This window comes from Ammospiza nelsoni, chromosome 7 (genome assembly GCF_027579445.1).
Source record: "Ammospiza nelsoni isolate bAmmNel1 chromosome 7, bAmmNel1.pri, whole genome shotgun sequence".
Lineage (NCBI taxonomy): Eukaryota > Metazoa > Chordata > Aves > Passeriformes > Passerellidae > Ammospiza > Ammospiza nelsoni.
Window position 1 is genome coordinate 33,472,275 of NC_080639.1, and position 15,372 is coordinate 33,487,646.

At 39.3% G+C, this 15,372-nt stretch overlaps 2 protein-coding genes across 2 annotated transcripts in view; one reads left to right on the forward strand and one right to left on the reverse strand.

Annotated features, from left to right (window-relative positions):
• CCNT2 (cyclin T2) overlaps nt 1-2,524 on the forward strand; it is a 25,699-nt gene extending 23,175 nt beyond the window's left edge. The window contains exon 10 of the mRNA XM_059475854.1: nt 2,243-2,524. The gene's annotated coding sequence lies outside the window, so the exon portion shown is untranslated. The remainder of the gene's footprint in view (nt 1-2,242) is intronic.
• Nucleotides 1-15,106, reverse strand: part of MAP3K19 (mitogen-activated protein kinase kinase kinase 19) — a 17,236-nt gene extending 2,130 nt beyond the window's left edge. Inside the window, exons 1-9 of the mRNA XM_059476516.1 lie at nt 15,060-15,106; nt 14,304-14,374; nt 13,712-13,796; nt 12,690-12,931; nt 12,052-12,095; nt 7,515-9,962; nt 6,225-6,374; nt 5,311-6,008; nt 3,685-4,022 (exon numbers count right to left, since the gene is read on the reverse strand). Coding sequence (XP_059332499.1) covers nt 3,956-4,022; nt 5,311-6,008; nt 6,225-6,374; nt 7,515-9,962; nt 12,052-12,095; nt 12,690-12,931; nt 13,712-13,796; nt 14,304-14,374; nt 15,060-15,106 — 3,852 coding nt within the window. The 3' untranslated portion in view covers nt 3,685-3,955. The remainder of the gene's footprint in view (nt 1-3,684; nt 4,023-5,310; nt 6,009-6,224; nt 6,375-7,514; nt 9,963-12,051; nt 12,096-12,689; nt 12,932-13,711; nt 13,797-14,303; nt 14,375-15,059) is intronic.
• Nucleotides 15,107-15,372: the final 266 nt, after the last annotated feature.

Below are 15,372 nucleotides of genomic sequence, written 5' to 3' on the forward strand. Positions count from 1 at the left end.
TCTTCCTGATGGTGGGAGTGCTGGGGTGATGTATCTCACTGTGAGCTGGTACTTGGCTATTTGCATAACATGGCAGTTCTGTATATTCTTTTGGCTAACTGTAAATATAAATGTTTCATAATAGCTTAGTTGAATTTTTGAGGTACAGCTGTTTGTGTGAAATTAGAAAAGTTTATTTCTAAAAACTTGTAAAAAAAAAAAAGTATTTTCAATAAAATTCCCTACCTCACCTCTACTGTGCAGAAATGATCCCATTTTCCTATGTTTAACTTTTCCAACTTCATTAGTAAACACTAAGATCCCCTTTCAGTTATTGGCAAAGCATTGCTAGTTGCCATCAAATTACTCAAATAATGGAAAGCTGGAAAGTCTGAAGTCTGATTTGTTTCCTTTATTTCCATTACATTGATCAGCTATTTGGTACCTGAAAATCAAATTCCAGACATTTTGTACTACCTTAAACTGCTCCTTCTCTGTACCCTGGGGGCAGAGCCTGTGCATGGTAGTAACAGTGGAGGGGTTTTCAGTCTTATTTCTCTTTTTAGCAGTGAGGGGATGGGTGACAGTGCTACACCATGCATTCTTTCTTAGACCTTACAGGGGAGGGTTCCCAATCCTGGTTTTGCAGGGAAAGTGGACTTTGTTTGCTTTCTTTAATTTGATGTAAATTCACATAATCAGTTCTAAAAATTTGTCTTGAGCCTTGGAAGTCATGTCAGACTGAACTAGCTAGTTAATTCCTCCTTTCTCTGAAAGGCTTAACTCCTTACACCTTAAAGAGATAATTGTGCCAGGAGTCTTCTCTCCCATTGCTACTGGGAGTGACTTTCTCTGGCTTCTGAAGTGGATCTGACAAATCCAAACTAAATCGATAACCTTGAAACTCAGTGCGTGGGTTTGACTCTCCTGTACTCTTGCACTTGTGACAGCAACATTGGTGTTGCCATAGTTCAGGCATTGTGTTTTTTGAGAAACCTCTAAATTTCCTTAGCTGTCCCGTGGTGCAGGTCCCTGTGGGAAGGGAGCTATAGGAGGGGGAAGGCACTGGAGTGTGTCCTGGGGCCCTGCCTTGGGAGAACTCTGGTTCTTTGCTGTGTGCAAGAGCCAGAGCTTTGATAGCAGTGCTGTAGAAATTGCATGGGTTCCTGTAGAGTTTTGTGGAACAGCACTAAATTTGAACCCAGATAATCTCAAGAGACTCTTGTGGTTTTGGGGACCAGGCTCTGCTTCCTTGTAAGGAGAGGCACATGTGTGCATTTTTAGATGCAAATCTTTCCATCCCACTGCTGGTGGTAGCTCCAGAGCAGTGTAACAGCTGGGCCGGCCTGCCCGTGGCCCCGCCCTTCTGAGGCGAGAGCCCCGGCTCCGTTCCGGGGAGAGAAACCCCGGCTGCCCCTGCACTCACACGGGACAGGGCCGTGCCTTCAGCTGCTGGGAGTTAGGCTCCAAATCCTGGGGAAAGCCGCAGTCACAGCCTGGCAGGCTGCAGGCACTGCAATGGCTCCCTACTGGTTTCAGAAAGGAAGGTGTAGCCTTTAGACCAGCAACGCTTGCCCTGCTCTACTATAAATAATGAAGCAAAGTGTGACCCTGCTCACTGAGTAGCTCAGTCTTATATAAAACAACCAGTTTTCAGGATTTCACACCCTTTCCCCTTGTTACATTGGATACCTGGAATTAGGCACCTGGATTTTGGTGTGGAAATCTCTGATCTCCTCAAGTAAGAAATATGCAAAATTAGACTTGTTTCCAGGCTGCTCCACCAGACCAGCTCAGCCAAGCGACCCAAGGCTCCCCAGATTAACACAGGGCTTGGTTTGGCTGTGCTGGGCCCTGAGCTCTGCTGCAAGCACAGCTCTGATTAAACTGAAATACCTTTGTTGCAAGTGCTGGCCTTAAACTGACACCTCATTCTTGAAGTCTGGTTAAGCAAAAGCAAAAATGTGCTTTCACATTTTGATTAAAACCTCAGGTTCAAGTTTTACAAACCTCTAATGATTATTTTCAGTGTAATTAACTGGATTAAACATGATAAATTGCAAATAACTGGTAACCTTAATATTGGAGAACTCTAACGAGAGACGTTAGTTTTGCTTGTAAGCTGTGCATAAGAAGGGGGGTTTGTAATGCTGACCTTTTTTTGATTAGTTATATATTCTAGAGCATTCCCATTCTTTCCTTGCTTATGACTCTCATCTCAGTTTCATTTCATGCTAAATAAACCCTCATATTTACTTTGCAGCTTTGTTGAAGACTCTACCTTAATCTGAAAAGAATTAGTACACATGATGGAATTATGTACATCCCACTGGAGCTCACATGCCCAGGCTCCTGCCTTTATTCTGCAAGGTACTTTAACTGAAGATACTTTAACATGATGTTGCCATGGATGTCTGGCATGAGCACCAATCAATATTCCTCAAAAATGGACTGTTAACTGCTTGAACTTTGAAGATTACTGTGATGTTAGGATTTCTCTTATACTGGCATAATGTTCTGTCATTGTTATGTGACATTATACCTACAGAACTATTAATAAAGAATTTTGCTAGAAGTACTGATTTCTCTTTGCTTTTATGAAGTTTAGACAACTCTCTGAAGTCAGGAGACTGACCACTGGGATAAAACAAAGTTTGAAAGCTATTTAAGTAACTAAGATGCGTTTAGCAGTCTGAGGAATGTTGCTTTTATAATGTTCACATTACATCAGAGCTGACACTGAGGTCAGTGTCCTGGATTCTTGAGAGCTCAGCTCTGAACAGTTGTAGGGCTGAGTTTTACTGCCTCTCTTCCTGGAGCATGGCTGCTCACAAAGGCTAAAGATTTACTCCATTTTGGTAGGAAGAAGCCTTATCAACAAAAGGACATTCTAAATACTAACACCTGCTTTTTTTGCTTTATTAATAATTAACAATCCTTTTTAGGTTTTATTTAATTCTGTGCAGTTAGTAGTAGCTAGTTCTACTAAGTGTAAAGACCACTGGAGTGCAGAGGGGCTCTGTTCTGTCACCCAGTCACAGACAGTGCCCACTGCAGTGGGCAGAGAAACACTTCAGGTTTTCAGAGAGTAAAGGAAGACACAGCCAGACTCTAGCAGTGACAGAACAAGGGACAACAGGACAACTTGACCTATAAGACAGTCTTCAAACATAGAATCACTTTTACCATGAGGAGGTTAAAAACTGGGGCATGTTGCCTGGGGTGGCTGTGGAGTCTCCATCCACAGTCAGACCCAAAGTCAATGGGACAAGGGCTGAGCAACCTGGTGCAGCCAGCCCTGCTCTGAGCACAGGGGCTGGACCAGAACATCTCCAGAGCCCCTTCCAACCTCAGCCTTCTGGGACCTGAAAGTGCCAGAAAATGCACTATTTATTTAAAACAGGCAGTCCCATGGCTTAGATCATTATCTCTTGCAATTAGCACCACAGTATCCTGTGGAGATACAGGGCCTCAGGAACACAGGGCTGATCTATGTACCTAAAAAACTCATTCTCCAGCTAAAAATTGAAGTGCCCATCCAGTAAAACAAAAGGGTGACCTGACTGAATAAAAGCCTCAGTACATCTTATGCCAGTAGATGACCTGAGGTTCCTGTGGGATCCTCACACTCATTACTCATCTCCAAGTTGCAGAGCTCTCTGCCCATAGCTTGTTCCATAGGATTCTACAGACATTCCAGCTTACCTGGCCTGTTGCATGCCAGTGATGGTGACTTTATTTTCCTTTTAAGTCTCTCCAAATACAACACAACATGGCCTTGTGTTCACAGTGAAGGAAGGCACTGCAGAACAGGTACTCTTTAATCACTGCTGCCTAATAACAGACTCCTTGGACACGACTGCTCTCCAGTATTTCTGCTGTCATGTTAAAATCCAGTTCCTTCTGGTCTTTTTTCCACAAGTGAAAATCTTTTCCATGGAAAATACATGCTCATTTGGCAAGAGTTTGGAAAAATTCACTGTCCTCCTTTCACAAAGGGATGGTCCAGCAACTGCAGAGCAGAAGGCCGTTCATGTTGATCTCTGCATTGAAGGTTCCACAAATCAGTATATAAAATTAATATCTATGCCTGTGATGTAAGACCTAATTCAAAAACCTGTAAAAACCTAATTGTAAAATTAGCCTTTATTATTATTATTATTACTCCATTCACTACTCGTTTTTAGGTTGGTTTTTTTTTTTGTAAAGTTGATAGAAAGGAAGGGAGGCTTGAAGGGAAAAGACTGTTGGAATTTATTAATTATAAAATGGAAATATTTTATTGTTAAAGAAATCATTACTTATTCCCCTGAATTCCTTTCAAATCTCTGAATAATTCTGATTTGGCTATTTCAGGTGCATGAACAATGTATCTAAGAAAGGTGATAATTATCTGTTTGAGCCTCTGTCAATCAGGTTCTTCTGTCATCTCCAATCAATGTTATGCATTTTAAGAAGCCCATGGCTTTGTTAAAAACAAAACAAACACCACAAAAATAATTCTTATAATGTGTGAATGCTAGTGGTTTGGGGTTTTACAGAGAGAACTTTGTGTTTTAATAAGTATTATGTTTCAAATAAGTATGTGTTTCCTGGACTGGCAGTGACAATAGATTTTTCCACTGCAGAAGACAAGAATTAAGTCCATTTAGACTTAATTTAGACTTAGACTTCAAGCCAAAAGGGCTTGAATACTTTGTGATGCAGAAAACATCTGGGTTGATTGTCAATGATTCCATCCAAGTAGAGCTAGAGCTTGGCCAGAACCTGAACTCTAATTGGTGGGTATCATTTAACACATTTTAAAACAAGACTCTTAAATGAATTCTCTCTTAATTCCATTCCACTTCCATTTAGAATGCTGTCCTTAAAACAACTTGTCTGACATAGACCACACTCAAGCAATACTGGAACAGCAAAACACAGCAAAGAAATTTATCAAAGGTTCTGTCCAAAATTTAATGGTGCCATGTTTATGCATGAAAATTACGGGGAAAGTAAATGATGAGTATAAGGCCTGCAAAAAGAGAATCTGTGAGGGCTTTTTTATACCATTATAAAGAGTAAAGCACTTTTATATATGATATAGATATAGATATAGATATAGATATAGATGATATAGATATAGATATAGATATAGATATAGATATAGATATAGATATAGATATAGATATAGATATAGATATAGATATAGATAAAAGGCTTTCCGGAAAAGCTGAATAGCCTATGCATTTACAATAAAGTCTTATGTACCACAGCCTAAGCTCCCATGAGCCATCTCCAGAACACAAACCCCCTGCATCCTCCCTTCCATTCTCCAGTTCTCCCTACCTGGTTAGGCAGGCGTGCACAAACTCCGCGGCCGCGCTGGAGAAGCGATCGGGCAGGGCCGGCATCAGCCCGCGGTGGGCCCCGATGTAGAACATGGCCGCCACCCTGTCCATGGAAGCCAGAGGGGGTTTGCCTGTCGCCATCTCGAACACGGTGCAGCCCACGCTCCAGATGTCAGATTTCCTGCCGTAGCCAGAGTCACTGATGACCTCTGGAGCCATCCAGTAGGGAGTGCCGTGCACGGAGCGCAGCAGCTCGCCGCGCGTGCCGCCCAGGCTGGCCCAGGCCAGGCGCCTGGCGCAGCCAAAGTCAATCAGCTTGATCACCCCCGTGGGCATGAGCATCACGTTGTTGCCTTTGATGTCTCTGTGCACCACGCAGTTGTCGTGTAAATATGCAACCCCTTGTAGAATTTGCTTGGTGTATTTACACAGGACAACTTCTGGCAAGGGCCCGAAGCGATTCAGAATACTGGAGATGGAGCCGCCGGGAACAAACTCCATGAATATGCTTAAAATGTTGTCTTCCAGGCAAGTTCCTAAATAAGTTACAATATTTACGTGCTTCAATGTCTTCAAAAGATCAACTTCCTCATGGAACTTCTGATACTCCTTTTCTGTACTGAGTTGATCTGATGTGTCCAAAACCACCTGTTTTACAGCTATTAACTGTCCCTGGCTTGTCAGACCACAGTACACCTGCAGTGAAACCAAGCACTTATCAAAACAGGACTCAAGACAAAAATTGTGTATTTACTTATTTTACATAAAAGCTTTGTGCTTTTCATGTTTCATATCTCACTGTGTAACCCAAAATATTTAACCCATTTCTTGACTAAGACAACAGCTATTTTTAAGACAAGGTGTAGCTCAACGATGACCAACACATCTCAGCATATTCAGATATTAACTTACCGTGCCATAGGCTCCCCTTCCAAGGACTTCTCCTCTTGTCCACATGATAGGATCTTTGGCAGCTAAACTGCTTCTTGGTAATTTAGTAGATTCATCAAAGTTTAGAAGGCCCTTTTCTTCATTTGAAGCCAAAAAGGCTTTACTGTAACTCTGCTTGAAAGATGATGGTCAGTGTGGGGAGAAAGCAGAGAGGAAAAGACAGGCTTCATTTGGGCCCCCCTTTTTCATAAGGAATACTTTTTCCTGGCATGACTTTATTTATAGATTTTTATGCATATAAATTGCTCAACTCATTGATAGAATTGCTATATAGGTAAAACTTTATAAATATTTTCAAGTATAAATCACAACAGTGTATAACCAGAAGGTTACAGCATTACATCTTCCATTGCCACCAAGACAGAAGAGCACTTAAAAGAGCAGGATACACTCGGTTTCACAGATTGCTAAGCTGAATATGGCTATCATCATGCTCTAAGTAACACATGCAACACAAATCTGGTGAAAATAACAGGCCATGACTTCCCAGGAAGAAGAGACTGCTTCAGAAAGATGGCAATAATTATCCCATCTAGCCATGGTTCTCCCTGGGGGAAGTGAGAACAGAGCTATAATTGGCACCTGTGGCTGCAGAAGCACAGGGGAGTGTATCAATATGTAGTGAAAGACATTTCCTTATAAATTTGTAATTTATATGGACAAAGAGCTAACAGGACTAAGGAGAAGCAGTACTGGTAGAGAAACACCTTAGTAGGTGAAGGCATGCAGCTGACTTGGGGGCCAAAATCTGAGCCTTCTGAGCTTGAAGTTTTGATTAAGCATTAATTAAACTCGATAAGCCTGTCTGATAAACCAATACTTATGGCTCATATCTACAAAAGTATCTGGTTGCACTCAGAGACCCAAGGTAAATGCCCTTCTGGATATGCAAGACTATTTGTAGAGTCTTTTCATGTTCCTGTCCAGATCTGCAGCTCTTGCCTTGCCCAAAACCTTTTTATACAAGCTCTTCAAACAGCCTATTCTCTTTATTCACTGCAATTTGTCAATTTATATAAGCTTTGGCAGCTATTCCTGTCATGCCCTACTACCTTCTGGCTTGTGTCCTGACATGCAGCCTCTAACACAGATATATTCAACAGAGCACTGGAACAATCAGTGGGCAGCTGGCCCAAGGAAAAAAGACTTGATAAATCTCTTTAATAAGCACACATTTCCCATTTTCCATCCAAACTTGTGTGAAGCATCACTCAAATTATTTAGCAAGTTACAAGAAGAAATTACTTTTACCTTCTCTAGGGCACTATTTATTATTGCTCCAGCTCCATTCATCATATTCTCCTCTTCTTCTCTCGGTGTGGTTTGTACTTTAGAACATGTATTTTTTGTTCTTGAAGAGTTGGTGTCTTTTTCTTCAAGCATTAGCAACTCTTTGGCCAGACAACAAAGCAACTCATCAGTCACATCCTCAGCATCTGACCAGGAAGAAATGTTTTGACTTGTCTGGGGACTGGGGCTTTTGGCATTTTCTGTCCAAATCACTGAAGCCTGAGTCAATTCATTTGCCAAACCACTATTTTGAGGTCTGTTTGCACAACTGTGATCTAATTTTTTTGTAGGGGACTGACATTCCACTCTATCTGAAAAGGACAACTCACTTTTATTGACAGACTGGTGTGATTCCCAGCCTTTGCCACCATCCCTGTCCCCCCTGCACTGGGGCACACAGATGTCCTGCTCTGCTGTCACCAGACTGTCACTTGGAACAACACATTCTCTGCAGCCTTGATCACTGAGCTGAAGGAGATCCTGGCTGCAGGCAGCAGCTCTCTCATGGCTGGATTCATCCTGGCTGTCTAACAGCTGCTCCAAAGAAACTTCTTTAATAGTTGAGAGGTTTGAATTTGTAAACATTTCATTTTTCTTACTTGACTGTGAAAGCTCTTCTAAAAATGTGAGCTGATTATCCATGTCTCCATGGAACAATGTTGTGCTACTCAAGGTGTGTGCTAGAAAACCCAAGTCAGGTGCTGTTGCATTATCTTGCTCTGTGTTGCTGTCACTCAGCTTGGTCCTTCTGTCCTTTGTGACCAAACCTTTCTGCTTTTGTTTAGCACCAGGTGTGATCTTCTTTGGCTTGGAATGTGTTTTCTTTTGAGTGTTTCTGACTCTACTGCTTTCTCCCCCTTTACTGCAGGTAGATCTGCAGGTGCATCTTGCTGGTGGAACAGAAAAACCACCTCTGTAACACCTGCCCTCGTGCTGGTCAAGGTCTCTCACGCGGGAATACACAGGAGTTCCAAACATTTCATAAATACCTGGGCCTTGGTCCTCTGAATTTATTATCTTGAACATGTCAGTGTATTTCAGATCTACAAAATCTGAAGCAGAGGGTGCACGTGGCAGACAAAGTGGAGTAACATGTTTCTTACAGACAGCTGAATTTTTGCAACTGCAGGAGCAACTTTGCTTTTTCATTTTCTGAGCACTCTGACAAACATGGCCTTTGTGTCCTTGAGTGGTTTTTTTCTGATACTTCATGGAAGCCTCAGATTTCACTTTTGTCAGTTCCAGACATGGGGAAATCTGACTCTTAGCATTTGATTTTGTGGTAACCTCTTCAGAAGCAATTAAGTCTTCAGATCTTTTATCTTTTATCTTATTATTAATTTTAGATTTTGATGAATATTTATTTCTATTCATCTTTAGTTTATTTTTGTCATTTTCTTTGTGAGCAAGAACATTGAGGCTCTGAGGAACATGAGGAGGCAGGGTACAGACACCAGCCTTTTTTGTGGCAGGTGTTTCAGCAATGTGTGGCTCCCTGGCTGGCTCTTGTTCAGAGAGCGTAACATGAGCAACAGCTACAAGCTCACTCTGGTCCTCTGAAGTTGCTTCTGACATGGCTTGATTTTCTATTTCAGATTCAGAGAGACAGACTTGATTTTCTGACTGTTTTCCAGAGGGATCTTGAGCTTCTACTCTCAAGGGAATTAGTGCAACTACAGAATTATCTTCCAAGGCTTGGTAGGCCTCTATCACTTCATTTTTACAGGAAGAATCTAAATCCTGATTGAAAAGCACAAGGTTGGCACTCTCAGCATCTTCCTGTGGTTTATAATCCAGCATCATCTCTGTAGCATTTTCTTCTTCCAGACCAGTTCTACAGCAATTCTCTGCTCTGTTCTGCTTCTTGCCAGCTCTGGAGGCATTGCTGTTGCTGGACACTGTAAATGCTGCCTGGGCTGTAAACATGCCACAGCTCACCAGAGCACTGCCTGAGCTCAAGTGGGGATGACTCTGACCCCAGAACCTGGCTTGGCTCACAAGATTGATGTTCTCACAAACCACTGAGCACGGGAATCTCACCTGGTTCTTCTTCCCAGTGTGGATTCCTACATCAGCTTCCCTCCACTTGAAATGGCTTTGGATTTCTTCCTTCTTGTTGTTGAGGTACTTGTCACAGTTATTAATGCTGAAGTAGTACAGGTCCTTCACTGGAGTGAACTGATCAGAAATTGTGGCCAAGATCAATTCTGATGACTTTTCACTGTGCCTGTTTAATAAGTTGTCTAACTGATACTGATAAAATTTAGTAACTGGTTTTATAGGCTGAGGAATAGAGTTCATAATATTTAAAATATTTTTGATGTTTCTGCTTTCATTGACAATATCATCCTTTAGAGGAGCAAGACGAATTGTTCTTACAGACTGACATGTCACTGGTGGCAAATGAAACTGTAATTTCCATTAAAAAACATTAATAGTGTGCTACACCACAGATACAGGTAAAAACTAATCTCTAAGAGACAAGTAGACTTAGGAAAAAAATTAGAAAATTATTATTCTTTTATATATTCCTATATTAAAGCTATTATGAAGTAGAATATCAGACTTCTGAGAAAATACATTATTTTTTGCGTATTACTTGCATTAATTTTCTCAGATCCAGAACTATTTCTAAGTATTTCTTAGTTCAGAAAGTGGGATCTTTTGCTTTAAGGCACAAGTCATTCTGCATGATTTAGAACCAGTGTTTTGTCCACATTTACAAATCTTCTTGTCAGTCATTAACTCTGTCTTGTGGCACTTCATGTTTGCTACAGGAATTCAAGGGCTGGGCAGTGGCTTCATGTGCCAGAGCTCCTCTCTCACTGAGCACTCCCCCTGAATGAGAGCACTGCTCTAATGCTGAGATTTAAAATCTTTTTATGTAACCCTCCAACATGTGCTGACACCATTAATTATATTCTCAATGGAACCAGAGCTCATGTAAGCAATTTTTTAAAAGGAAAACTAGCCCATTATAACAGAATGCTATTGCTTCCCTGGAGAAAACAATTCTAGCAAATTATTTATAGATTTTAAGGTACATTATATTAAATCTAAACACATAGATCCATGTTAAATGGCCACAGATTCAGCTCACAGTTTTAGGTACACTGGAAGACAGCACAGTCTGCAGCCAGTTTGCAGTGAAGTGAAATGGATAAAACCAAGGGCAGCTGACACAGAAGTCTGTTGGGTCAGGGATGTGTTTTACTACTCCTCCCTGCTCCCCATCACATTTGTTGAAAGGTACCACATACATTTGAAGGAGTACAGATCAGAGGAACTCAGTATTTTGTTTGGACTATTCAGATGAACAGTGAGAATGATTTTCTGAAAATAGCATTTCTGTTCTTTACTTTATAGGAAATGAATATTTTTATGCAAATGAATACAATAGAAATAATCACCCAGTCATCTGCTCTGAGTGCTCATTTGCATGTCTATATTCAACACCAGTTTGCAATCTGCAGGAAATTTTTGTTTGCATTCCAAGGGCAAACTGAGGTTTGAACATGCCAGGAAAAGCAATGTGTTGGTTTGAAATTGACAGTCCTGAAGGCTTTGTCCAGCCTGCATGGCATTAATATGAATGCTCAGTTTATCCCAAAGGATACACCTCTAGAAAGCCCAATACATGAAATAAAGCTGCATTAAATCACACCAAGGACAGCTAAACTATTTTTCTTAAATATTTCTCTCCACTTGAAATGTTTTCTTTTTTTTTCCTCCATAACCATTTTTATAATCCTGTGTCAGAACTCTTGGTCCAACTTCTATATTCTCTTCACTTTTTTCCTGTGATCAGTTGTATTCTGTGATGGTTTCACTGAAGTTTACATCTGATTCAATGAGTTGAGTCTTTTCTACAAAAGGCTATTAATTAATATACATGAAGGTCAAATTCTTTTTTTTTTTTTTTTCTAAATACAGTATATTTAAAATGGTGTGGAATATTGATATGTAAAATTATGAGCCTGTTTCTAGGTAAAAAAATTTGTGTAATCCTGTTTACATTTTTCACAAAATCTCATGTAAAGTATGTTTAATTCTAAAAGACTATTTTTTATTTGCTAACACAGTAAATTTCATCAATCATCTAATATCAAGATTATTTTAGAATTCAACTTCAATTTTAAATTACCATTTCAAAGAAGTGTTGGGGGTTTTGGCAAAACTAGACAACTAATTTAACAATTAAGATGCACATTTTAATTAATTTACATATTTCTAAAGGTTTTGTATGTTTTTGAACTTTCAACCTTTTATCTCCAGAAGTCCCTGATGTAACATCTTACTGCTATTTTGTTGATATACACCTCAAGATTTGCTGACACACATGTATAAAATAAATTTTAAAATATTTTGCATTCTTAAAAAAACTACAACACCTGAGACGAAGCAAACTACCTACACTACTTCAGTATTTGTATTTTTAAGATTTTGAAAGGATATAATATTTTTGCCAGTGATCATTTTATACATAACATTCTCTTACCTCAGATTTCTTGTTCCTGGTTTTTAGCATTGTAACAGTTAACCCTTAAAAATAAAAACAAATGAAATATTAATTTGATGTTCTTAAACAGACTACAATTCACATTTATAAATTAATTTCAAATTGTAGTGTTCAGGGGATCAAGGATCTGTCTGTGGTTGCAGGACTGTGCTATAAATCTGCAGTGCAGAAAAAAAGTTGTAGGTTGAAATTTAATTATTATACTGAACTTCACACTTCCATTTGCCATAGAAAACAATAAAATACTATAATGTTAAAATATTTTGACACTAATAAATTTTTATTTAGAAGAAATGCTTCTCAATTGTAGATGTTCGTTAACCACAATATGTAGCTAATTAATATTGCCAATATGAGGGAGAAAGATGTCATCACTCCAGACACAGAGAATTACACTCCACATTTGTGGCACAGTTTCACAACAGAGTAGCAGGAATGGTGAAGTTTGTCACTGCTTCTCTTTACCTCCTTCATTCTGCAAACACACACAAACTTATAATTAAAGAAGAGGGTTAACATGGCTGAAGTCTCCCTGAAGACAGCAAAAGACATAAAGGCAAGATGATAACCAATATATAACTATATATAAAATTTGTGACTTGTAAAATTGAACTTACTTTGTTGCATTTGTGCTTTTATTATCTGGAAAGTATCTAAATCCATAAATGCTGTTGAAGTGTTAGATTCTGGGCATGAGGTCTGTAGCAGAAAGCTGAAGTCAAAGCCACATCCCCTGTCCTCTTTCTTTGAGGAGAAAGATAAAGAAGTGTGTTGTCTCCTGGGTAATGCTGTCTGATTTTTACTTGGAAAACATTCCACTTGTTGGTCTGGCCGTGCTCTGGAAGTTGGTGCAGTTTGGCTAAAAGGCAAAACAAAAATAACCAAAATACAGAGCAAAATTAATGGAAGGAGCCAGTTCAAACAATCATATGGCTGGTGAATAATGTGACCAAGAGGTTTGTAAGATCCCAGAACGCCAAAGTGTCTTTTCTTTATTTATCTGTGAGGTTGTGCCTCTCCCTGGAAATAGCAGACTGCAATGCAGAGGTTGACTACAAGAGAGATTGAATGACAAACAATGTCAACCAAGCAACAAGAGAAACCTAAAAACATTCAGTTCACCTTCCCCTTCTAGACAAGAATTGATTGCTTCCAGTGTGGAGTTTTTATGAATCATCAGGAGAGTGTGTCAGAGAATTCTGAAGACCAGATGTGCCTTTGTTAATAACAAAATGTGCTATGGCCTGCCTGAAAAAACAGAGGCTGTGCAGACAAGCCTCAGTTTTGTGCCATCTGTTTTCTGAAGAATGAAGAATGTGGAAAAAGATAAATACTGTGACTGAAAAGAGGTATAAAAGTGCAGTCTGAGTTGTTCTTAAAGCTGTGTACAAGATTATTGTCTGGATTTAATAAGTGAAATAACCCCATACCATATTTCTTTATTGTACCAAATAATTTGTTCACCTAATGCAATATCCTGCCTCCAGTGGCCAATAATTGATATTGGGAAGAGACAAACACTACACAACATATAGAGCTGTAAATAATGTCCAGGAAATAGTTTTCTTTTTCAGGCCACGAACCCTGTTTGTTCCCATTTGTGCACACCCAGGTGCAATTAAATACTGATGCTTCTTACCTGCTTTTTCCTAGAGCTTTGTCTGACTGATGCATTTCTTCCATTATATTGTCTGCATTCTGAAAAGCAACAACACTCCCACAACCTGCAGTAATACATCAATATTTGCATAAAAGCAGATAAATTCCAGTGACACATGGCAAATGCAGTTACTTTGGGGCATTAAAGTGTTATTATAAAGAAGTGCCAGGAAAAGAAACAAGAGCAAGTTACATTTCACTAATTTTTGTAATTTATTGATATGTTAATGTATAATTCTGAATTATTTTTATTTCTTTGGTAAGTTTATTAATTCAATGGGCTACAAAAGCAAAGGACATCTTTAAAAAGCCAGTTACAGCTCCTATCTCAGGAGAATAGAAATAGAAGACAAATATTGACAGAAATTTTATAGAAGTAGAGCACTTCAAAATGTGAAAAACAAACCAAATCTTAGGCCTTTACAAAGGTAGAAACGTACTCTGACTTTGATTTTGTATTTTTTATGGTTGCTAAGTTTTGACAAATAGCCAAATTGCAAATTGTTACTGTACTTTTCCAGCTTCAGATCTACATTTTACACTTTCAACACATAAGCTTTGGGTTAGACTACCTTTTTTGCTTCTCCTCTTATTTTGTTTGTTGTCAGACATACTCTCCTTAAATGTATTAATGCCCAGAAACCTGAAAAGAAAATTGTTAAATGATTTACAATTCATATATACAAAGTGCTACGTTATATTTCATTATTTGAGACAAAAGTAAGACAAAAGTATTTAAAAGTACTTGAAATGAATCAAAGCACTGTAATTTAGCAGTGAATGCACAGAACCAAAGAGCTCAGAAAGTTTTTAGAGGTAAACCCACAACATATGCTATGTTGAAGTTGACTTGAAAAGGCTTTACCCTTAATTAGAAGATTGTAATGTTCTTTTCCTATGACTAATCAGCAATAGCTTGGGAAAGGAACTGGCTGTCACCCTCCTGGTCAGCACAGCTGTTGTGGGTAACACTGACCCTGACACAGTCACCACTGCTCTTGGTGCTTCAGAATTCTAAAAACACCAACCCTCTTTTCCAAGATTAAATTCCAACTCTAACAACACCATAAGATGACAGTGGCCTAAACAACACAGAACAAACCCGAAGTGCAGACTGGTAAAGAAGAAACATGAAAGGGTTAAGTAAAAAGATCTGGAGTTTTGAAATTCTAGAAGGCTAATCCTTAAAAGAAAATTAATCCCCGTTAATAGTTTTGATGGATTTGGGAGTCTTCCTGAAAAACATAGTGAACTTCAGTTTTTCAAGTGGCAAGAATACAAATCAAAGACAGTGAAATTAGCTATGGAGGTAGCGAAGAAGCCAGCACTCTTGATGTCTCATGCTGAAGGCCAGATAATCCCTGACAATGTTCATCCCACTATGTTCACCTGTTAAGAGTCAGATAGTGAAGTTCCTAAAAACTTCCCATATTTTTTTCGATACACAAAAAACTCCTTCAAAATGATAACTGAGAATGTTCTGTAAAAAGGCAGAATCTTACAAATCTTACCTGGTTCTTCAGCAGCGAAAAGTGAAAGAGGCACAGCAACTCAAAGGGAAATTCGAGAGCATTTTCAGCTCGCAGCTGCCTTCCTTCGCCGGCCAGCGAGGAATTGGACAGCAATGGCACAGAGTTTGGT